Below are 24914 nucleotides of genomic sequence, written 5' to 3'. Positions count from 1 at the left end.
TCGCTGATGAGCAGTTTGGATTTCGCCTTGGGCATTCAACTACTCATCAGTTGTTGAGAGTTTCAAATTTAATTCGAAGCAACAAATCTGAGGGCTATTCTACTGGCGCTGCTCTTCTAGACATAGAAAAAGCATTTGACAGTGTTTGGCATAAAGGTTTGATTGCGAAATTGAAAAGGTTTAATTTTCCGATTTATATCGTGAAAATTATTCAAAATTATTTGACGGATCGTACTCTGCAGGTATGTTATCAGAATAGCAAATCTGATCAACTACCTGTACGTGCTGGCGTCCCTCAAGGAAGCATTTTGGGTCCAATTTTATACAATATTTTTACTTCTGACTTGCCTGATTTGCCCCCAGGATGTCAGAAATCACTTTTTGCTGATGACACAAGCATCTCCGCCAAAGGCAGAAGCCTTCGTGTCATCACAAGAAGATTACAAAAAAGCTTGGATATTTTCAATTCTTATTTGAAAGAATGGAAAATTACTCCAAATGCTGCAAAAACTCAACTTATTATTTTCCCTCACAAACCAAGGGCTGATTTTCTTAAACCAAAAAGTCATCACATTATAAAGATGAATGAGGTAAATTTAAAGTGGGAGGATCAAGTGAAATATCTTGGACTTGGTTTTGACAAAAACCTTACTTACAAGGATCACATTGAAAGTATCCAGGTTAAATGTAACAAATATATTAAATGTTTGTATCCACTTATAAACAGGAATTCTAGACTTTGTCTCAAGAATAAACTGTTAATTTATAAACAAATTTTCAGACCTGCCATGCTTTATGCTGTGCCGATCTGGACAAGCTGTTGCTTAACCAGGAAGAAAAAACTTCAGAGGATTCAGAACAAAATTCTGAAAATGATTCTGAAACTTCCTCCCTGGTTCAGCACCAGTGAACTTCATCAATTAGCCGAAGTTGACACTTTGGATGTTATGTCCAATAAGATAATTGATGCATTTCGACAAAAATCATTGCAGTCTTCAGCTGCATTGATCCGCTCTTTATATAGTTTATAAGTTAGTTTTAAGGTATCCCTTTTCCCTTTTGTACATGTAGGACCTCCTACATTTGAAATCACTGAATAGCGAAAGCTACAATATTTCATGAATAAATGAAAGTTGCTAGTATTTAAAATTGAGGTGAAAAGTCATCGTTTGTGATTGGACACTCAATAAAAAAAAAAGGCTGTCACGAAATTTTCAGAACCATGATAAAACCTATTAAGGTGAAGCCGTTGATAATTTTCGAAAAAAGCAAGCATCGCTATAAAAAATTGTGTATTAAATTCAATTTAACGAATTTCAGCACCAAAAGGAATCAGCATGTGTAGGGCACTTGTTGAAGGAATTTTGACAAAATATTGAATGCGACGCAAAATTTATATCTTTGAAGGAAAATCATGACAATGATGGAAGTCTTCACGTTTTAACTGTGAAATGTTAAGTAGGCACAGTGTTTTTTTTAATGAAATTATTTTTATTAGGTCCTTTTCGGTTTGGTAAAAATAATTGTTTGTCATGATTTTTGGATACGGACATTTTAAAAATTCAAAATTCAAAAAAAACTCAGTGTCCATACTGCACAGTTTTCCAGATCGCAAAATTAAGTGGAAATTACATTTTCCTAAAAATTGTGCAGTTTTGGAGCATTGTTAAGGCTTGATTTTTTTAAGGGTGGTTCGCGATTATTGTTTTTGAGATAGTTAAACTTTTCAGGATTTTTTTGATATTTTTTCTTCTAGAAAGTTGTTAGGCATGCCAATCCAGGCAACTTTGACGAAGGCACCAACATTTTATCTCAAAATCTATGCCTTCGACGATTAATTTTAATATGTTTTTTAGTTACGTCTTTTAGCGCTCTGGAAAACCAACATTTTGATGTATTTGTACCAAATAATGGACTTATTTAACAGCCATTTTAATGTAAACAAGATGCAATATAAAAAAATAATATCTCGAAAAAGCGAAAGCCAAGTTTTATAAGCCAGGTGACTTTCAAAAGTAAGGTATATTTTTAATAAACTTCAGATATCTTCATTCAAAAATGTCTAATTTTCTAGGGAAAAGTGTATGGACCACCCTAACGAAATTTTAAAAATTTTCAACTGTTTGACTTCCAATGTTAATTTGCTAGCTTAATCTGAATCTGCCCTCAGAATTGAGCCAAACTGCAAAATATCGATTTTTGGATGTATTTTGGGTTTACATGTTTAATTTACATAGAAAAATGTGCTCAGAACATCAATTTCTTCATCAACCTAACCCTGAATTGCTTCGCTCAACAAACCGATTTTTAAGGGGTTTTCTCTAGAGCGTCCAATTTCCCGGGGTTACAAATTTTCCGGGACACGGGAAATTTTCAGCCAATTTCCCGGGAAATCCCGGGAATTCCCGGGAAATTTTAAATTTATTGAAAATTGTTTTGATTTTGGTTTTAATTATTATTATGCAGCAAAATTGTAAAGGACATCAACATTAATGGTTTAAATAAGTTTGAAGATCAATTAACAGCTTGACTGCATGTTAAAAATCATTCAACTACAAGAAAATGTATTTTGGTATTTTTTGATGAGAAATTTTAAACTTGAAATGAGAAAAAAAATGCAGAAATTATGTTTTTCATGACAAATACTGGTTTCAGCTCTTGAATAAATGGTAAAGCTTTTTAGTGTTGGTTTTACTCCAAACAACCTAATGTTTTCAAATATTTGAAGCAAGTTTTGAATATATTTTTGCATTTTTTGAGAAAAAAAAACAATAGAAAGTAATTTTTCAATGATCTTTTTTGTATTATCATGCAACATGATTTAAATTATACGATAAATTAACAAGATTCCACAAAAAGTCTTCTATTTTTCACATTAAACCCTCTAACACCTGTAGTTGCACCAGTGCTCCATAATTCTTTTACTTCAAATTGTTATTTCTTTAGTACTAGGTATTCAACCAATTTAATTAATTCTTTTTGCACAAATTCGATTTTCATCTCATTTGATCATGGTAAACAAAAACGTAAAAAAATCTCAGTTTTAATTCGGAGGTATTTGTGATTTGTTTTGATGAAATAACATAACTTTTTGAAATAACATCAATTTGTTAAAAGCTTACCTAATTGTAATAATTTAATACTCATTAAGCATGATCTATTCCCAGTTGCTTCAAAAATTAATATTATCAGAAATAATTCTGTTATCTTAATTTCTGATAATCTGATTAATTATAAATAAACAAAACAATACATTCAATTTAACAAAACCATGTTGCGTTTATTTATTTATTATTTTTTCAGAGAATTTTCAAAAAACAGTTAAAAAATTTAAGAAAATTTATACTTCCGCTTGAATTTTGGGAATTCCCGGGATTTTTTTTTTTCGGGAATTCCCGGGAATTTTTTTTTCCCGGGACGGGAAATTGGACGCTCTAGTTTTCTCTGATGCTATTGATAAAATAAGTCGTAGGAAACGTAGATTGTGAGATAACATTTTGGTGTCATCAATAAAATTGTTTGGATTGGCCAACAACTTTCTATAAGAGAAAACAATCTCAAAAAAAAAAATCCTGAAAAGATACCATAATCGTGAACCACCATATTTTCCAATATCCCAAAGGTATTTTTCCTAAAATTTGTGATTTTTTATTTGAAAATTACTATTTTTATGGAAAATTGTATGGTACCACCCAAACGAAAATTAAAAATGTTATCCATGTTATTTTTTCCGCTGAATCTGCACTCAAATTGAGCTAAATGTTCAAAATGTTAACTTTGTTATCATATTTTATGTTTCTATGTAAACAAATATTATAAACTCCACGAATATTTGTGGTCTGGACCACTGTGGAATGCCCACATGCTGAAAATAAAACTTTAATTTTATTTCCAATAATTGATTCTGAATGAGAAAAAGCTAACTTTGATTTGGTTTACAATGTTTTTTTTTTTGAATAAGCATTTACAATTTTAAAAATCTTAATTTTTTGTGTTCGAAAAAGTTGATCTTTTCAGCACTATACCAAAAAAAAAAATTTTCAATATTTTTTGTTTTGTACAAAATTCCACTCAAAAAGCATTTTTGGAGTAGCAAAAAATGTTGTAAGCAACTCGATGCTAAACATTATTTTTTCAGCACTCGTTGTATTTATCCAACTCATGCTGAAAAAAACTTTTTTTGCAGCTTTTTGCATAGAATACTATTGTTACATTTTGAGCATTTTTATCGACTCACGAGATTTTTTCTTTCTTGTCTGTTTTGAGTTGTTGAGTTCAATGGAACCCAAAAATGATCGAAGGTGATTTGCAAATTTTTGTCCATGATTTTGTTTAAAAAACATTATTATTTAGAAAAAGGAGTTTCGATCAAAATCTACAACTTTACCGAAGACATCAAATCGGATAGAAACTTTTTTTAAGATACAGATTTTGTTTGGAGACTTGTATGAACAAACCAATGATACAAAATGCTTTTTTGTTTTTTTTTTTTTTTTTTTTTTTTGAGCTAAGGAAAGCATTAGCAGAGATTAACTAAAAACAAACAAAAAATATGATATATTTGCGAAAAACTAAAGAATTGCTCTAAAGTTAAAACAATACTCGCACACTTAACAAAATAAAACTAAATATACAGTTAACTAAAAAGTCTACTCAAACGCTACAAGCTACTACACTGAGGCACCGTGCTACCGGTGACAATTTTGGTGGCGGAGGAGGTGCGCTAGGTTGTGGTGGTAAAGCAACAAAGGATTCGAACGTACTTAGTCCCCATCGTTCGCACTCGCACTGCAGCCAGGTTTTCTCGGTTTCTAGTGCTAGTTTTACTGCAGGAAGAGAGGGTGGTGGGCGTCGTCCACACACACGAAGGTCGAACACGATGCGATTAATTGAAGGTGGTGGTGGTGGTATTTTGTGGTGAGTAGGTGGTGGTGGCAGAGATATATGTATGAGATATACGAGGAAGAGATAGAGAAAAATGGATAAAGGAGAAATAAAAAGAAATGAAAAAATATAATTAATATACCATTAGTGAATTATTCTAAAACTCTCAATTCGGAAGGGTTTTGATTGTGTGAGTAAGTTATTTTAAGGTTAAGATATTAATATTCTAAAATTTAAAACCAAGCCAGTCGTTTTTATGATAAAAATAATCTCAAGCGGAACGCAAACGTCAAAATAAATTTAATTATACACACTGTAAGAATTTTATTTTTTTTATAGTAAAAATGTAAATAAATAAAACAAATATTTTCTTGTTCTTTTTATCACTACTATGTTATTTTTATTCTAAAAAAATGACATTGTAGCCAGATTATATCGATAGGTCTTGGCAGTGTTGCCAGAATTTATGAGTTATGAATTAGCTCAATCAAATATTAATTTTCAGGATAATGTGAAGCTCATTTGATTAAATTTCAGTTTCAGTAAGAAAAAACTGTGTTTTTTTAAATAATTTATTTGATCAATTAAGTAGCTAAAAAAACATGCAAAAACAGAAATAGCTAAAAATACCAACAAAAAGTAAAACAACATCTAAAATAAGATAAAATATTACTCACTACAACCAAAACCCAACACTCTCAAAAACTAAAAAAAAAACGACGACAAACTTCCAGCAAGGTTTATTGTACATCATAAACCTTAGGTATTCTTGCCTAAGTTAGCGTCGTCCGGTCATTCAACCCTAACACCTCGATAAATATTTTCGAAAAGCAAAACCTATAACCAAAAACCAACAATCCACCACACCACAACTTACACGCGTAGTTCTGCTGGGCCGTTTTGCCCCGCGGCGGCGGCGGATACCGGAACGAGCAGATCCACTCGTCCTGGACCCGCAGGACGCGGCCGGTCACGCGGGCGTAGTACTCGTAGTTGTCCCGCCCGAACAGGTCGTACGCGGCGAACTGCTCGATCATCTGCTTCATGATCTTGGTGGCGACCTGCAATGGACGATAGGAAAAAGCAATAGCAACAGTTAGGTTTGGTTAGACGGGCTTGTTTCAATTGGGCTCGGGGCGTAATCCGATAATCAGTTCGGGTGATGTGGGCACGGAGAACGGTTTGATGCGATGACTTAACTAAGGGATGGTGACGGAATGTGAACGCTATGAGTCAGAGGTTTTCGAATAATAATAATCACGACAGCGAGATTACTGATAGGTACGAGTATCGGCTGCTAATTGGACAAACAGATCGTAGGTAGGGAAGAATGCTGGATGATTACTGATAGAGCTTTGAATGATTTCTAGCTGAAAGAGACATTTTTTCGATATCTAGAGCAGACCAATCAGGTAAATATAGTCAGAAATCTTTCGTTGTACTTATATCTCAAAATTGAAAATTGAAAAATAATACTTTTCTCTACTTTTGATGTATATATCAACATAGTAATATATGTGTGCAAGTGTGATTTTGATGTTTCCAACAAAGCTAGAACAATCGGTTAAGTTTTTTTTTAATTTCTAGTGTTCCTTGGCACTACCATCCAAGTGCATTGTTTGAAAAAATAAATCATAGCTGTAATCAAAATTTGTAGCGAAAAATCAAATTAAAAAAATGGGGCATGGTAACAGTTATGCAGACATTTTTTTTTAATATCTTAGAAAATAAACCAAAAATGTTAAAAAGGCCTAAAAGTTATTAAAAAAAACAAAACCCTAAAAGCTTATTTTGTTTTAAGATAAATATTCAATAAAAAACATCATACATAACATAACGAAAAAAGTAACCATTAAACTTACTAAAAACATACTACACGATTTTCAGAACCACTTTAGAGTATTATTGGCCTGTTATCCAGGAATCGGTTCCCAGAATGCCAACTTGACTTTTTTCAACGAATCCCCATCATGTTGCAGATCAAACTTTAAACAATTAAATGATATGTCCATCTAAAATCATGCTATTGTTCTCAACCCCTTCCAAGCCATTCCGAAACCGGATACAAGTGGCCGCTAGGGGACGCTTCCGGGATAAAGAGGAAACCCGATCTTCCAACATATCAAACTTCATAAATTTTGAGATATTACTATCTACGGTCCAGGGATGCCAGGTACACAGATTTATCTGTGTTTCATAGACTTTTGAAGTTATGTCCAGACATTTTGTGATGCATGTACAAACTCTGAAATTTGACACAGACATACACAGTTTTTCCGAAAACAGAGTGAAAATTCAATTTTTGGAAGTCAGGATGGTGTTGACAACAATTTTTCGATTTTATGATTTTATGATTTTATGATTTTATGATTTTATGATTTTATGATTTTATGATTTTATGATTTTATGATTTTATGATTTTATGATTTTATGATTTTATGATTTTATGATTTTATGATTTTATGATTTTATGATTTTATGATTTTATGATTTTATGATTTTATGATTTTATGATTTTATGATTTTATGATTTTATGATTTTATGATTTTATGATTTTATGATTTTATGATTTTATGATTTTATGATTTTATGATTTTATGATTTTATGATTTTATGATTTTATGATTTAGATGTCTAGATTTTGCAGAACTCTATTTGATAAAATCTGTAATTCTTGCAATCAAAAACATCGGAAGTTATAAATCCAAGATGGTGTCAAAATGGCGGGAATGAAATATGAAAAAAATCAGTTAGGGGCGCAAAACTCAAATTAGATGTTAAAACCGAGAAAAAATATATAAAAATTCCGAGCTACCGCGGCCGTGAGGTTACGGGTTACGCCCTGTGAGCGGAAGGTGATGGGTTCCAATTCCTGTCTGGCTCGGCAAAGTCAGGTCCCTTCAAAGAGTAAATCTGCTCACTGGGAATACTGACCGGTAGGGGATGAGTATCGATTTGCGGCGTACTGGGTTTCTAATCCAGAGGTCGTTAGTTTGATTCTCGTATCGGGAGGATGAAGTTTAAACAAAAAAATGGCCATAATTCGATTATCCGAAGTTCTTGAGAAAACTTCACACAATCAAACATTGGAAAATCAATACTGCGAATAGTCGAATTCGGACTGTATTATCACAATTCAACTTTGTGCCAAAAGGTGACGAGATCTTTGACGAAACCAAAGGTTTTGCCTTTCTTACAAAAGAAAGGTTTAAGGTTTGCTTTTGGAAAAACGCTTTCTCAGAAATTTTAAAAAAATTGTGCACGGCGAGGATTCGTCCCAGGAAAAAATCCTATTACTAAATTGAAGGTTAGGATGCGCTCTTTCGATTGAATTTTGGCCCGAAACCCGGAACTCAAAGTCTGATTTTTGAGAGCTCTTTTTCTGAAATACATGAGCGATGTCTCTATCCGCTCTTAAAAATTTGTGTCTTCCATCACTGGAAAACCGCTCGTAAAACCCACCATTTTTATAAGTCAGATCTGTAGCCGTGGAGTCGGAGACGAACATTTTATTTTTCGATTCACAATTTTCGACCAGTAAATGTGGTCAAAGCCATTTTTAGAGGTATTTTTTGGACTATTTTACAGATAACACTATCAAATTAAAAGAATTCAGTTTCAAACAAAAAGCCATTCGAAAACATGCGCCATAAACAGCGTAGGCCCAAAATTTTAAGCTTTTCCAAAATGTATTTCCAGAGATATAGCCATTTTAGTGTTTTTCGTCTTATTTTTACCCTATTTTTTCCTATAAAATTCTTGGATTTATACAAAATCATATACTGAACATCAAATTCGAAGTCCCGACTCGTTCTTGCTCGAAAGCTCGACAAGTCGTTAAGTCGAAACTTCAACGCCAGCGCTTTTACGCTTGCGCGTTTTACGCTGCGCGTGAAAGTGTTCTTTCTGGCTTCTCATAATAGATCGACAAAGTGCAATAGCGATACATATTTTTTAAGTTAATCATAGACTAACAATAAAGACTGAGTACCCTTTATTTTTTTTCTTATAATTTCAATCCAATATGTTTTTCTAAATTAAATTTAAATATTTTGCGACAAATAATGTACTTCAGAAATAAAAAAACGGCATTTGAGGTTTAGCCTAAAAAGATTCGAAGCTTTAGGCAAAATTCTCACTGAGTGGTATCATTATTTTTCTGAAAAATTAATTACACCAATATACAGTGAGTCAAATATTTGTCCGTACCCCCCCGTACGGAAAATGTTTGTGATATAAAAGTACATAAAATTCGACTAAAGTGCCATGTTTTATACATCAATCGACGCGGCAGAATGTCCTCTTTAAGACACTGTCATTGGATTTGAATTTTCACTTTCCGTACTGAGAATTTTTGTACCGTCCTGGGACAGAATGTTTTGCTTGGGGAATTTGAAAATTTCAAATTTCAGACTAGGGACTCGTAATCGGGCTGTAGTGGACGAAATTGGATGCTTTAAATTGCAAGAGGTGGGTTTTTTTGTCCTCTATCTGACCACCACAAAATTTCCCTCCGAGGGGTTAACCCGGTTCCGGGACAATCCGGATTGTTTAACGGTATTGTTCCGAAACAGTATTTTTGGTCGAAAAATGTCAATAAAAAAGATGAAAACAATGTATATTTCGAACAAATATTGTTAAAACTTGTTAAATAGAGACTCTTACAACATAAAATAGCAATTTTATAAAAATAGTTGTTTATAAACTAATATTTTGATAAGTTTTATATAAAAAACTAAATTTAATCCAATTTTTAATATAAACTAACTAAACAAAGTTATCAGAAGTTCAAAGTTGTCACAAACTGGCTAGAGGTACTAGTATTTGACACAGAAACAACATTTCATTAATGAATTCACTTAAATCGATCAGATTTTGTACTTTTATTAGGGGTACGGACAATTATTTGACCTCTTTATTTTACTTTTTTCAGTAAACTATTTTTGTATTTTTTAAGAAAAAGTTTTTTGCAAATCCAATGACAGTGTCTTAAAGAGGACATTCTGCCGCGTCGATTGATGTATAAAACATGGCACTTTAGTCGAATTTTATGTACTTCTATATCACAAACATTTTCCGTACGGGGGGGTACGGACAAATATTTGACTCACTGTATTTCTCGGCGATTCATCATTTTGTAAGAAAGGCTCTATTTCACCTCCGGTAATATTAAATCGTTTTTTATTTTTATTTTTGAAAATCTTGTCTATTTCAATGCATTTTAATTATTTGATGTTTTAAAATTTTCGTACAGTTGAACTCCTAAGCTCACGGTGAAATTGTTAATTACTAGATCGAGTTTAGTAGATTAGCTTTATATGTTTAAAAAAATGAACAAACTTCACCTTAAGTGTAAATAGTATTTAAACTGTTTGAAATGCTTTAAAATTAAAAGAAATAAAAAATAAGAAAAAAATAAAAGATATAAAGTAAACAAAAAAACATAAGAACAAGCTATAGTTAAAACAAGAGGCTAAAATAGATTTTTTGACAACAATTTTCCATATGATTTCTGTATCATTTTTGGCATGCATGCTGAACAAAAATAATCATTCCAATTTGTGTAATTATCTACTGTGGATAGACATGACAAATACTGAGAGGGCAGATATAAAAATTCTGAGTTCACAGGAAAAGAACCAACACGACAGAGGGAGACCAGAAGAAACGAGAAATTACTCATTTTTTTGTTGGCATATTTTCCAATCTAAATGTCAGGTTAGGAGTGAGGTTAAATAAGGAAAAAAAAACTTACAGTTACTTCCGCCTGATGGTTTTGGGTCAGTGGATTTATGTTTCGATTTGTTGTTAGTGTGTAGTGTTAGTATCGATTGCGTGATTAATTTTAGTTTGGTTATTTTTGTTTGCACAAGTCGGCCGAATCGATGGTGATGACGGGGTGTCGATGAAGCCGGATTTTGCATTAGTCGCGCAGATAAGTGAGTTGGGTGCATATGAAAAAAAAGAAATAAATAAAAATAAATGTTATGAAAATTGCCGGCAAATTGCTCGCTTATAAACCATAACAAAATAAGCCAACACACACGTGGAAAGTGAAAACCAATCTCGGAAACTGGCATAAACCTTCCTTCTCGAAAACATCGCGCCTCAAATTGCAATTTCCCTATTTTTAATCATCAACACAAAAGGCAAACTTCCGCACAACGCCCGAGATATTGATGGAAAAGCGAAAATTTCCTCCCAAATGAAGTGTGAAATTATTAATCGTCGTCATGTTTGCTGCGGCGGTGTCGGTTCGAAATTGCATCCCATTTGCTGTGTACTAACTACTACAATGTAGAGTTTGGTTTAGTTTTGCCCAAGAAGGTTCGATGACGCCGTGGCCACACACAAGCATTGACGTGAGGAAAACATTTGCCAAACTATTAAACTTTAGTTGCTTTCGGCGACCACTTAACCCTTGAATGGCACTTTCACCTAATTTTGTTTCAACAATTTAGAGCAAAACCACTTGTTTTGTTGAAGGTTAATCAGCTCAAATTTTCTTCACTTTCATCTTTTTTTTTTCCTCTTCATACTCATTGTTCTTTCTGTCTGAGCGATCATGTTCGCGGCTAGTTTAGTTTTTGTCTCCGCGCTTTACCAAAGCCCAGGATTACGAGCCGAATCTGCCATGCGCTAAGCTGCTTAGGCATTAAGGTTAATTTGTAGAATTGTGACGACGCTGAAAAAAAAACCACGGTAGCCACGAAATTAGAAGGCAGCAGGGAAGGGAAACAAAGTGATTTTGCAAACAATGGCAACTAGTTTGCAACTAGGTTTAAGCCCGTCATGGTGACAGGAGCGATGGAAACGCGGGCAAAATTAATGGTAGCTTATTTTGGTTAATGTTTTTAAGGGGACAGAACAAAATTAAAATCATAAGGAAATTAGAGCGTCCAATTTCCCGTCCCGGGAAAAAAATTCCCGTTTCCCGGGAAATTTGTAAATTTCCCGGGAATTCCCGAAATACAAGCAGAAGTATACATTATCCTACCTTTTTGGCAAAAATGTTTTGAAATTATTTGATTTTATTTATTTCAATACACTGTTCATATTGAACTAATCAGCTTGTCTGTAAAATGAAATTGTCAAGGTTTAATTCAGATAATATTTATTTCTGAAGCATTCACCACTAGGAATATTGTTTGCTTATATGTTGGACAACAAAAATTACGCTGTTACGGAATAAATATAAACTATTTTATTTTTACAACCTTTTAAACGTTTTTTTTTTGTAATATCATTTGAAAATAAGATATTTACATCTTCCGGCCAAGATCAACATTGAGATTTGAGGATGAAAATTGAACTGATAAACTGTTAAATATAAAAAAATATCGTTTAATTTCAACCACTTTTAAATGCTCAAAATTATTTTATTTCAATGAATTTATCAGGCTGAATACCATATATAATACCATATATAACTAAAATCATATTATAAAACCATTAAAAAACAACTTCGTATCATATGAAATTTACCCAAAGAATGCAACTATATTTAAAAAAAAAACTCCCTCCAAATATTTGAAAACTATGAGTTGTGATTTCATGAAATAGTGTTTCAAGTTAAGAAGCGCTAGAAATAAGATTTTTAAGGTAAATTCAATGATTATTTATCTATTCACAAGTTGAAAATACTTGTTCTGAGATAAATTATTTATCATGACAAACAAAATTTATGCATGATTTTTTTTCCATTTTAACTTGACAAATTTAAAAGCAATTTTATGGTTGTGGAGCATAGATTTTCATTTCAACAAAAATACTAATATTTTTTTCTTTTATTAGGGACGATTTGAAAGACGGCATTCAAATTAGAAAGTTTATATATTTTCTCAAAGTTGCATGATTTTTGACAAGCAGTCAAGCCATTTATTGATGCTCACACTCATTTTGACCATTAAAGTTGCTGTTCTATACAATTTTGTTGCAAAAGATTTACTAGAAACAGGATCCGAATAATTTTCGTTAAATTTTAAATTTCCCGGGAATTCCCGGGATTTCCCGGGAAATTTGTTGAAAATTTCCCGTTTCCCGGGAATTTAATAACCCCGGGAAAATGGACGCTCTAAAGGAAATACAAATACAAACAAAACAATTTACAAAAAAACTGTTTTGAAAAAAAAATGATGATGATATTCATCCGTTTCTGGTAAATTTTCATCAGGTACACATTTTCACATATTTTTTTCGGTAAAATTTCTCGAAAAAGGGAGAATATAGAACAAATCAAATTTTAAACCTTTAAAATTCAATTATTTTTCTGCGTAATTGAACAAATAAACATTCAAAAACTTATTGTTTTTGCTTAAGAAAAAGTTAACAAAAAAATATAATTAATTATTGTTAAAAACTGAATTGCTCACAAATCAAATAAAAACACACAATAATAAAAAAAACTACAACAAATTTAACCAAAAGCTTTGAATAAAAGCAAACCAAAAATTCAAAACATAAAATGATAAAACATACTAAGTAAATGACGAAATAGTAGTTTTTGCAATTCCGTCGTGAAACTATTTACTTTTCCTGTCATTCTTGAACGACGAAAAAGCCTACTTTTCTGTACCAAAAATAACAGAATCGAATAGCAACACTTTTCACAATAAATGCTGAAAAGTTCTACTTTTAAGCACTGAAATGGGTGCTGAAAAGTTGAACTTTTCAGCACTTGTTTCGAAAAGTAACACTTTTCGACATTTTTCTGATTTAAACGATTTATTGACAAAATACATGAAAATTTGACATAAAATTTCACTCAGTGTGTGTTTTTTGGAATTGCAAAAAATGTTGTATGGAACTCGTTGCAAAACTTGATTTTTTCAGCACTCGTCGTGTTTATTCAACTCGGTGAACCTCGTTGGATAAATGTACGACTCGTGCTGAAAAAATCCTCTTCTCCCAACTTGTTGCATAAACTACTAATTTGAAAAGTGTTTCTATTCGAATCTGTTATTTCAGTAACAACATTTCAAAAGGGCGAAACCTACGATCCTGCCGTTTCGAGAAAATCAACATTCAAAATTTTGCAATTCCGATCAATTCCTATTTCCACAAAAAAGCATGAAAACCATCATTTTTTTCAAAACGTAATAGAAAATAGCAATAATTTCATCATAGAGAGCAATTTGAAATTAATTAAGGTGTTTTTGCTTTCAAAAATTGAGAAAAACAAATTACGCCTTTTTGAAGAGCGTGCCTCCATTTTCGCCCCACCGTATTCGCCCAGGTATTCGCCACCCACTCAACCAAAACAACGGTTTAGCCCGTCAGGTTACGCCACAAAGCAAAAGTAAACAACAGATTCGCCCTTTTGGTTTTTGTTCACTTTTTGGGTTTTTAAAGAAAAAAGTGGTGAAACAACTATTTTATCATTGTGAAACGTTACAGTCAGTGATAATACAGTGATATTTGCAACCGCAGTGATAAAAAATTGGTCTAGAAAGCCTTCATAAGGAGTCCGGTTCAGGCCAAGACTCGTTGAGCTAGGATACACCGTAAGTAGCAAGTTGGTTTGACGATGTGGTCTATATTGAAGTGACGTTCCTTGGGGTGTCCCCGCCGGAAGTGGGAGACATGGCACCTGACGACTAGGCCACCCGCGACACCATCCTGCCTTCTCAATCTTTGCTTAGCTTCAATGGTTACGGAGGCGATGATTTTGTACGGCATTCCTCCTAAACCTCCCTACACTAACTTTTTGTCTTGCAACTGCTCGACCCAGAATCCCCGGATGTCCCAAGAACCGGTAAATTATGGACCTTCATATCTAGATTGTGAATCCAGACCAGATCCGATGCTACAATAATTGAAATTGAAAAGTTATGTATTTAGGATCATACAAATCTGTGTTTGTTGTGGAATTGTGGTCAGAGACATCAAAACATACATTTTGATCCAGTTTGAGGATTGTCAGGTTAAAATTCAATAAATTATAACGAAAATTTAGTGTTTCTAAATATACGTCGGAACTTGCAGAAAACACTACATTCGCCCCTCGTGATTGGATGAAAACACAAGGGCGGAAACTCAAATTGGTTTGTTTTGATTGATGTTGTTGATTAGCCCTTTTGTTTTTTGCTTGTAAAACTACGTATTTTCGGAATTTTGTGATGATGGAGGGTGTTTTAGAAGCAGTTTTTTTCGCTTTATATGATTCTGACAAAAACTCAGTTTGTTTACATCTGAGGGTTTCGCCCTATTGAAAAGTTGTTACAGATTTTTGCAAGAGAAAAGTAGGCTGTTTCGTCATTCTAGAATGACAGGAAGAGTAAACCGTTTCAAGGCGGAATTGCAAAAAAAAAAAATTGCAGGAATTGTAATTTCAAAAATGTCCTAAATATTCTTAAACCAGCCCAAACATGCTGAATAAGATTGTCAATGCAGAAATAGGCATTTAAGATTGTTCTAAGTTGATTCGACTTCTATTTCCATTAAAATTTAAATGTGAAATGTCAAATTTTATGTTTATTTTTTATAAGGCTGGTACAAATATTTTTAAAAGTTTTTTTCTCCCCCCCCCCCCCCCCCCCTTCAAAATTGGCCCGAAAAACCAGGAGCAAAAAAAATATTTTCACAATAAATTTCAAAATTTCAATGAAAATTCAAGTGCAACCAACTGAAATCAAATTAAAATACATTATCTTGCGATTAAAATCATTTTTAGCATGTTTGGGTTTATTAAAAAATCTTAAGATTTTTTTAAAATTTTCGATGCAAAATATTTTTTTTCGATACAATTTTTGTTTTTGTCAGATCTTAGATTTTTGAAAACTAGAGATTGCAAAACATCTGAACTAGTGTAAAATGCATTTTAAAACACTTTTTTTTCATTTAAATGTGAAGACTATGGCTTGTTATTAAAATTTTTATATTTTTTATTTGTTTGCCCTCCCCCCTTAACCTCAGCCAGGACCGAGGGACAAAAACTTTTTTAAATATTTGCATCGGCCTAATTAATATTCCAATTCTCGGCATCTCAAATAACTAACTTCAACTCGCTTGTTCTCGGGCATAACTCAACCAATCGGAACAATTCATTATTTTTTTAGTAAAATATAAGGATGTCTAGATGATCTTAAAACTTTGCAGAACTCGATTTGATCAAATCTGTAGTTTTTGCAATCAAAAACTAACTAACTGTTCTAACTTTTTGTTTGCGCATGCAAAGAAAAAATCTTCCAAAAATCCGCGGAGGCAAGCGCGGCAAATTTGCTCGATGAAATCACCTTGCTTTTGAAAAGTGGCGAGTTAAAATTTGTATACTAAAAAATAAAAAGCTAATATTTGTATTTGTGCCGAAGATATGAAATATGTGTGTGTGTTTTTTTTTTGAAAAATCGTCAATAAAAACGCAAAAAACACCTTATTTCAAAAACTACCACCCTAATCACCAAACAAAAAATAAATGTCTAATTATTTTGGCCAAGGAACTCACATTCCGAATCTGAGCCAAATCGGAGCACTTTTGACGTGGAATCGCTGTAATAATGTGTATTTTTTATTTTTGAAATATCACAACAGGGTGCAAAATTTCCAATCTTTCAAAAACAAATGCTGGCGATAGTGCATGGGAAGGTTTCCTAATCTACTTTGCGAATAGGGGTTTCAAAAGCTAATATACAGCCATCCTTCATACTCGGAACAGTTTACAGATCGGCGAATGTTCGAAAAATCATAGAAAATTGATAATTGAACATAATGACTTGCTTCTACCTGCATGTGAAAGCTTTTCTTGCGATCTTTCGGTTGATGTATTGACCGACTGTAAATTTTTACGTTTTATATCAAATTTTCAAAGAAAAACATTGACTCTTAAAATCCCCAAATTCGGAACCCTTTTTTATTACGGATGTAAACAAACTTTGATTCTCTCCACGAGTACATATTTTCTACAAAATAATGACTTCACACTCTGGAACCAATGAAAATCAAACTATGTAATGTTTTATGAATGGTCTGATAACTTTTTTGTGAAAATATCGGTTAAATTCAGGTGTTCTACAATTGTGGGAGGCACAATAACATCCCACAATTATGGAACAGGCAATTTGGAGGCAGTGTTTTGCTGCTCTGAATAAAATAGTCTCGAAATGCAGTTCTTGTTCAAAAAGAACTACTTTTGCTAGTGAAATAACAAGATAATGTCCAAATAAAGGTCCTAAAACTAGAAGGGTCGCCAGGAAAGATGCATTTGGCATGCTATTGACAAATTAACACAGAAGTGTTCCGACTTTGTGAGTGTTCCGAATATGTGGGATGGCTGTACTATAAAAAGCATAAGAAAAAGCATGTTTTTTATTCGCCGAAAATATAAAGCCAATTCCAAATTTGATTCAAAACATATTTGAACTTTGTTTAAAATGATTTTTTTCTTGCCTGACAAATAAAAAACACAATTTTTTAATTGAGATTGTGAACCACCCTAGCTTAGCTAAGACCACCTTAGTTGCCATATAAATTAAAACGGGTTCAAACAAGTTCACCCCCAAAAAAAGAGCGCTCAATCGGGCAGTTTTGGTTCTGATTTATACGACATTAAAATAAATTATCTGATAGAAAAAAATTACCATTTTTTCATAGCTATAACTTGGCTTTAAGAAACACCCTATTGAAATTTTATAGTTGAGCAATTCCAGCTCAAATCGGGAATTTTTCTGGTACTTTTGTACCCGACCCTCTCCGATTTCAATGAAACTTTTTAGACATGTTATCCTAGGCCTATATAAGCCATTTTTGTGTATATGGAGCCAATTGTACTCAAAAATGACATTTGAGAAGGGCGTAAGTTATTTAAATATTTTTGTATTTTGTAATTTAAAAATTACTGTATCTCAAAGTTTTTGCATCGTATCAAAAAGTGGTCAAAGACAAACTTGTAGAAAATTTGATGGGCTCGCTGAAAATTTACACTGAAAGAAAAATACAAGCCAATTATATGAGAATTTTAAAAATTTTACGTTTAAAAGTTAAATTATAAGGTGATGTAACGATTTTTTTTCGTTCAAAATTTTTATGAAAATAGCCTAAAATGTGACAAAAAGACTCACGAAAAATGCAGGATGGTATGTCTCTCCTAAAAAAATACAAAAATCATTTACTAAAACTATTTTTTTGAAAAGTGGTCTAAACGTCAAAATTTTCAAAAACTGATAGTGTGAATCGATTCCCCAGACAATTTTACATAAAAGTCTTCATTTTGACCATTGTCTTATATCCAATCATTGTGAAGATACAGCGGCTATAAAAATAAAAATGCTGAAAAAATAGATTTTTTTTGTGTTTTTTGGGGAATTCTATATGACAGACTTGATTTTTCAGTCTCGTACATTTTTTTTACCGGCAAACTTATGGGAAATTGGACGAGCTTTCCGGTAAAAATATGCACGAGACTGAAAAATCAATTCTGTCATATAGAAATCGCCAAAAACCACCAAAAAACCTATTTTTCAACATTTTTTTTAAAACCGCTGTAACTTCACAAGGATTGGATTTAGGAAAATGGTCAATATGAAGACTTTTATGTAAAATTGTGTGGAGAATCGACTCTCGTGTTCGGTTTTGAAATTTTTTGACGACTACAGCACTTTTCAAAAAAACAGTTTCAGTAAATGATTTTTGTATTTTTTCAGAAGAGACATACCATCCTGCATTTTCCGTGAGTCTTTTTGTCACATTTTAAGCTATTTTCACAAAAAATTTGAACGAAAAAAAATCGTGACATCACCTTAAAATTTAACTTTTAAACTTAAAAATTGTAAATTCACATAAAATTGGCGTGTATTTTTCTATCAGTGTATTTTTTTCAGAAAGCCTATCAAATTTCCTACAAGTTTGTCTTCGACCACTTTTTGATACGACGCAATGGCTTCGAGATACAGTAATTTTTAAATTACAAAATACAAAAATATTTAAAGACCTTACGCCCTTCTCAAATGTTATTTTCGAGTACTATTGGCTCCATATACACAAAAATGGCTTATATAGGCATAGGATACCATGTCTACAAAATTTCATTGAAATCGGTGAGAGTCGGGTACAAAAGTACCAGAAAAAATCCTGATTTGAGCTGGAATTTCTCAGTTACATTAAAGCAGAAGTTTTAAGTTTTCAAATGCATCGTTAAACAAACATTTTAAAAAGGCTTATTAAAAATATAAAAAAACGCTGTAATTTTGAATAAAATGAGCTAACAACTTCGTTCACGTTTCAAAAGTCGTGCTTTTTACGTTCTTAATATTTCCCGAAAAAACCAAAATTGTCAAAAAACAATACAAAAAAAAAGCAATAAAAACACTATGTTATGGGCACCCTAGTTTTTTTTTATTTTGTAGAATGAACAGATTACAAGAAAGAGATTTGGTGTCTTGGGCAAAGTTGTTGGAATGGTTTGAATTTTAATAATACTGAAGATAGTGAACCATTATCTCATCTGGGAGTCAAGACAGTTTTTGAAAATATTAGAAATTGTTGAACGACCCTAGTATCGTTTTGATCAAAAGACGTTTTTATTCTTGACAAATGCTTCGTAAGGTTTTTTGCCCATGGCGATGAATTTCTGAAAAATTTAAAATACTTCCATCCACGTTCAAATTGAACTTCAAGATAAACAGTAGAGACTCTCACGATTTCTCCTTCTTGAAGGTAAAAATGTACCCTCGTTGACATTCCATGAACTCCGCACTCTTAAACATAAACAATTCCGCAAGGTTCCTCACTCAACTCTCAATGTTGTCAGTCAATTCTCAGTGCAGTGGTTGCACACACAGAAACACACATTTCAGTGCCCGGGGATTAATTCGTCGTCGCGAAATCAATAACATTCCCCGTCACAGCTGACAGAACTCCTCCACAGCGCCAAAGTCACACCCTGACCTTATGTAATCTGCTGCTCTTTTCCCTATAAGTGCATACGCCGCGAGAAGGGGTCGGTCTTTGGACATTCAACGTGGCTCAGCGCGCGCGTGACTTGTCTCGATTGCCAACTCTTCATCAATCGTCAGCGAAGCGAGTTCTGATTCTTCGAAGAGGTAGAATTCAACCCAAGTGGTGTCACTCGATAGCTTTCCTCGATGCACTCCACTGGACAATTCTGTCAATCGTCGAACCAAATCGCCCGTTGCGGTTTTTCGAAAAAAAAATCGTTACAGCTTCAACGCCAACTTGCGAATGCAATCGACAATACCGTGCGCGCGTTGACCGCGTTTTCTCGCCGGTTACAAAATCTCGGAGCAAAACAAAGCAAAACAAAACAGAAGCTGCGCGCTGCGGGCGAAGAGGAAAAAACGACTAAAATTATGCTAATTAGCCTCACTTTATGGTACCAGCACCGACTACTGACTGGGTGATAATTAAAACTAAAGCGCATAGATGCGCGCGCGAGCGCGATTCGTTCAGCTTTCGCAGTCATATGTTTATGTGCGCTTGAAACGCCAACATGCCAAACTCAAGCTGGGGTTAACCCTTGACGATTTTATTTAGTGAGATGATTGATTTTTTACGAAATATCGAAAAAAAACGTAGGGTAGATGTCACTTTTTTTGGACCAACTAGGCAAAGCTTTTTTTATCATTTTTTCAAATAAAAAATAAAAAAAAATTTTTTTGGGCTTTTCAATTTTTTGAGTGAAAAAGTGGAATGAAAGAGTGGATATTTTTTAAGAATTTTATTATTCTCGACTTGGCCGAAGACATCAAACCATTTGATTCAAACCAGTCAGAAACCTGTTCTCTAGATATCATTTCCAAAGCGAAATAAGCCCTTGTGAAATGTTAGACGTGATTTTTAAATTCTAAAGGTACGATTTTCAGAGATGTTCAAGAATAGACTAAACTATTATGAAAATTAAAAAATGCAAAAAATGTGAAAAATTACCTGAAAATAGATATATAATGGATTTCAGCGGAATGTAGACTGGATTTCGTCATGTAATGTGATCATTGTCAAAGCCCAAATTGCCTAGAAACTAATAATTGGAAATGGAACCAATTTCACCTGAACCACATTGACAGCCATCAATTGCCAGCCACTCCAAGGAAAGATATTTGAGAAGAGTTGATTTTCACTTTTTTAAGGGGATAAGGGAAAATCTCCACGGTATCCCCAAGTAAGTTTCACTTGGAGTTGAACCGTTTTTCGGGATGGTATAAGGTTTTGAAGCAAGCAGCAAGCAATCCGATGCTGCTGTCGAGACTTTTTTGGACATGAGGAATCCATAGACAAAGTTTCATCCAAACCAAAATATTTAAACTTAAAATTCAAAATCGTAAATTTAAATAAATAAAAAAACTTTTAATAAAACAAAAATAAAATTTTGATAAAACAAATTAACAGCTGAAGGTTAATACAAGTCTTCCTCTATATCTTATTCGATCTACTGGTTAGTTGGCTGATATTAGCTGTGTTTCTTAGCTAGCTGATGCAGACCAACCCAAGCGTGTGCATTAAAACTGTGCTATTGTGTTGTTTATGGTTAGGTAATATGCGCTCTGATGCTGGCCAAGAGGTAGTAACGCAGCGGGAGGGGGAAGCTGATTTGGGCAGATGTGGGTTATTTATGCTCGCTCGTTCGACGTTTTTTGCAGCGCAACGAAACTAGCACTTTTACTCTCTGAAATTGGTCCACTTTCGGCGATAGAGTGTGCGTTTGATATTGGCTGGGCAATTTTATCGTGAATTGTTATCGACAATTTGAAGTCCTTTGGAGAAATTTTCAAATAATTCCAGATAATTCAGAAAATTGATTTATATTTACAGAGTGATGAGATTTTTACAATAAGAATTTTGCAGGTACGTCCAAGCACCCTTCCTCCTGTGTAGTTTCGGTAAAAAACTAACCGTTCACAGAATACTCTCTTTGTTAAACATAACGTAGTGGGGCTGGCCGCTTTAATTTTCGTGCTACATTTTCACCCGAATATACTACAATTGAGCAATTCTCCACGAAATCGGCCGATTTCGACCATTTCATTTCACCAAAGAAGCCACTTTGTATCATTTGTTCACCCATACAAGTCCCCATACAATTTTGGCAGCTGTTCATAAAAAATGGAACATACATATTCGAAAATCTGTACCTTTTGTAGGAACTTTCCTATCAATTTGTTGTCTTCGGCAAAGTTGTAGGTTTTTACGAGGACTCAGATAAAAATAGGTACAGGGATTTATTTTTGTCGATTTTTAAATTATTTTTTATTTCACAAAAAATCTATTTCACAAAATACATATTTGTAATTTTTGATTTTTTTATATGTTTCAGGGGGCAAAAAGCCACAACTTTTGAGCCATAGAGAGGTATGGTCAAATCCGGATTTTTTTAAAAAAAAGGTCCAATAAACCAAAATTTTAGTTTTTGCTTTTTTGGTATTTTTAATACCACTGACTCAAGGCGGTTTCAAAAACACCCAAAAAACAAAAAAAAACTGGAAATTTGGTTTGTTGGACTTTAAAAAAAACTCCAGAAATGTTTTGCAAAAAAAAATACATTTTAGTCAAGTTAAAGTCAATTTTAATTGAAAAATTCCAGTTTTTCGAATTTTAAACAATATCCTCGATAGTCCATCTCTAAAAATATTTTTTTTTTTAGAAAAGTTTAGAAATAGGGCGTAAAATTTTCCCGGGTTTTGAATTTCTCGGGAAATGGGTAAAAGATATTTGAAATCCCGGGAATTCCCGGAATCCCGGGAAATTTTTAAAGCAGGAATAAAATCTATGTTTTCATTATATTTGTCATGGTTTTCAAGCTTGAAATCATAGAATTAGCTCAATACTATTCATTGGTGATAATTTACGCTTTAATATGAACAAGGATAGCAGATTTTAAATAGCCTGAAAGATGTTTTTTGTTGTTCTTTGTTGTGCTTTGGTTTCTAATTCAATTCCAATGTGATTCAAATTAAATAAGTCTCTTATAAGCAAATATTTTTATTTTTTATATGACATGAATAAAAAAGCCTAAAAAAAACATTTTAAATGTCTGAAATATCAAATAAAACGATAGAAAATAAAAATATACTAGCCAATTTCACATTTTGAATAAGTTTAGAAATTCATGTTTTATATAAAAACGCTTACTGGGAAAAATCGGAACTACAGTCTAAATAGTTACAGGAGATTTGAGACAATTAAATTGGAGATCGGTGTACAATCAAAAAATCAAAAGATTATACAAAAAATGACTTAAATAGCTGTCTTAATTCGATGAATCCGTCTTGATTTGCCAAAGATGTTTCATAAAAAAATATTTAAAATGATATTATTTTTTAAAATTTAAAATCATACATAAACAATGTCTTTTCATAAATATTTAAATGGAAATAGAAAATATTTGAAGCTCTAGGTAATTTACGGATCGGTAATTTTTTCACAAAAGTCAAATTAATGCTTATGTCTAAAATTTTTTTGAATAGGTCCTATAAACATATGAAAAACACAAAAACTTAATGGACCTTATAAAAAAAACCCTAGATATGTGCTTAATTTTTGTTATCGTTGTTCATCTATTTCCAAAACAAAACTTGAATTTCCAGACCAAAATTTGATATTTTTTCCAATTTCGGAAATTCCCAGGACAAAATACAAAAATCCCGGGATTCGGGAATTCCCAGTTTTGGAAAAATCCCGGGATTTCCCGGGATGGACGCGCTATTTAGAAATTAAATTGCCTAAAAGACCTGAATCGACATTGGACCTCTAGTTTTTGAAATAAAGCGAATAGAAGAAAATAAACAAGAAAATTTAAGCTTTTTAAGTTACATCCAAATATTCTCACATTTTCTAATGCCAATACATTTATGAAGTTTTGTGATCGATTCAAATTTTGGTATCAAAACTAACATTTGAATGTTTGGCCCTTTTTGAACGTTATTCCTGATTGCAAAATTTTCATATTTTTTTTTTAATTCTCTTATGTATTATATGCAATTTTATTGGAAATTTTCTGAACTTTTCGAAAAATTATTCAATTGGCTACATCTCGAAAACAGTGCACCTTATTCAACAAAATTTTAAGTACTTTTCGATTAAAACTTGATCTTAACTAAAAACTGAAGTATATTTTTTTCCAGAAAACACTTTTTTTCAAAACATCATCACTCAGCGGCAAAATTTTTGTCTCAAAAGTTGTGGTTTTTTGTTTCCTAAAACATTTGAAAAAAATTCAATGATAAAAAATATAGTTTAAAAAAAACTTAAGAGGCAGTATTTGTAGATTTTGCTCGGTTTGTTCTATAGGTCGTATCGAGGTGCTCCGATTTGGATGAAACTTTCAGCGTTTGTTTGTCTATACATGAGATGAACTCATGCCAAATATGAGCCCTCTACGACAAAGGGAAGTGAGGTAAAACGGGCATTGAAGTTTGAGGTCCAAAAACATGAAAAATCTTAAAATTGCTCACACTGGTGAAAAACTCGCTCTTAATTAGGAAATCTTTTTTTTTCCTGGTATAATTTTTTGGCTGAATAGTCCTCATCTACAAATTTGCCGAATGATTTTCGAATATTCACGTACAATTGTTGTATGGACAGCTGCCAAAATTTTATGGGTGAACCAATGACACAAAATGGCCTCTTTGGTCGTAGAGAAGGCCCTCAACAAGTTTGAGTTTTCATAGAAGGATAACTGCAATTCTGTTCTTATTATTTTATGAAACTTTTTTGTTAAAAATGTGAAGTTTGACACAAGATCATTATTATCCTGTGTTGTGCAGAAAAATGCACTAAATCAGACCTACACGTTAAGCGTAACAAACCCGTTACTAAAAAAAACAACCTTACCACAGTTCACCCAACTTTCACTTATCGCCCAGACACTAAATTAGGCCGCGCATGAGTGGCTTGTCCTAAAAGTTGCAGCAAAAAAAACATTCGTCGCACCCAGCAAGGAAGGAAGTCACGACGCGACGACTTCAATTGGCTGCTATTTACCACGGCCATAAATATATGCACAAGCCCGAAGCAAACTGCACTTTTGATAAACAGTTTTTACTGGGACCCTAAGAGCTGCCGAGACCATGTTTAAATTTCG

At 32.9% G+C, this 24914-nt stretch overlaps 1 protein-coding gene across 5 annotated transcripts in view; it reads right to left on the bottom strand.

The window, feature by feature from the left end:
• Positions 1 to 24914, bottom strand: part of LOC120415830 (uncharacterized) — a 99133-nt gene that overhangs the window by 16795 nt on the left and 57424 nt on the right. For 3 of the 5 annotated variants that reach the window (XM_039577460.2, XM_039577464.2, XM_039577461.2), the window contains exons 5-7: positions 10641 to 10652; positions 5762 to 5945; positions 4764 to 4826 (exon numbers count right to left, since the gene is read on the bottom strand). In XM_039577460.2, the coding sequence (XP_039433394.1) occupies positions 4764 to 4826; positions 5762 to 5945; positions 10641 to 10652 (259 nt within the window). The remainder of the gene's footprint in view (positions 1 to 4763; positions 4827 to 5761; positions 5946 to 10640; positions 10653 to 24914) is intronic. The other 2 variants (XM_039577466.2, XM_039577465.2) reach the window with 2 other exon arrangements.

This window comes from Culex pipiens, chromosome 2 (assembly GCF_016801865.2).
Source record: "Culex pipiens pallens isolate TS chromosome 2, TS_CPP_V2, whole genome shotgun sequence".
NCBI classification, from domain to species: domain Eukaryota; kingdom Metazoa; phylum Arthropoda; class Insecta; order Diptera; family Culicidae; genus Culex; species Culex pipiens.
The sequence above is the reverse complement of the archived record's forward strand: the minus strand, read 5'-3'. Positions and strand labels throughout refer to the sequence as shown.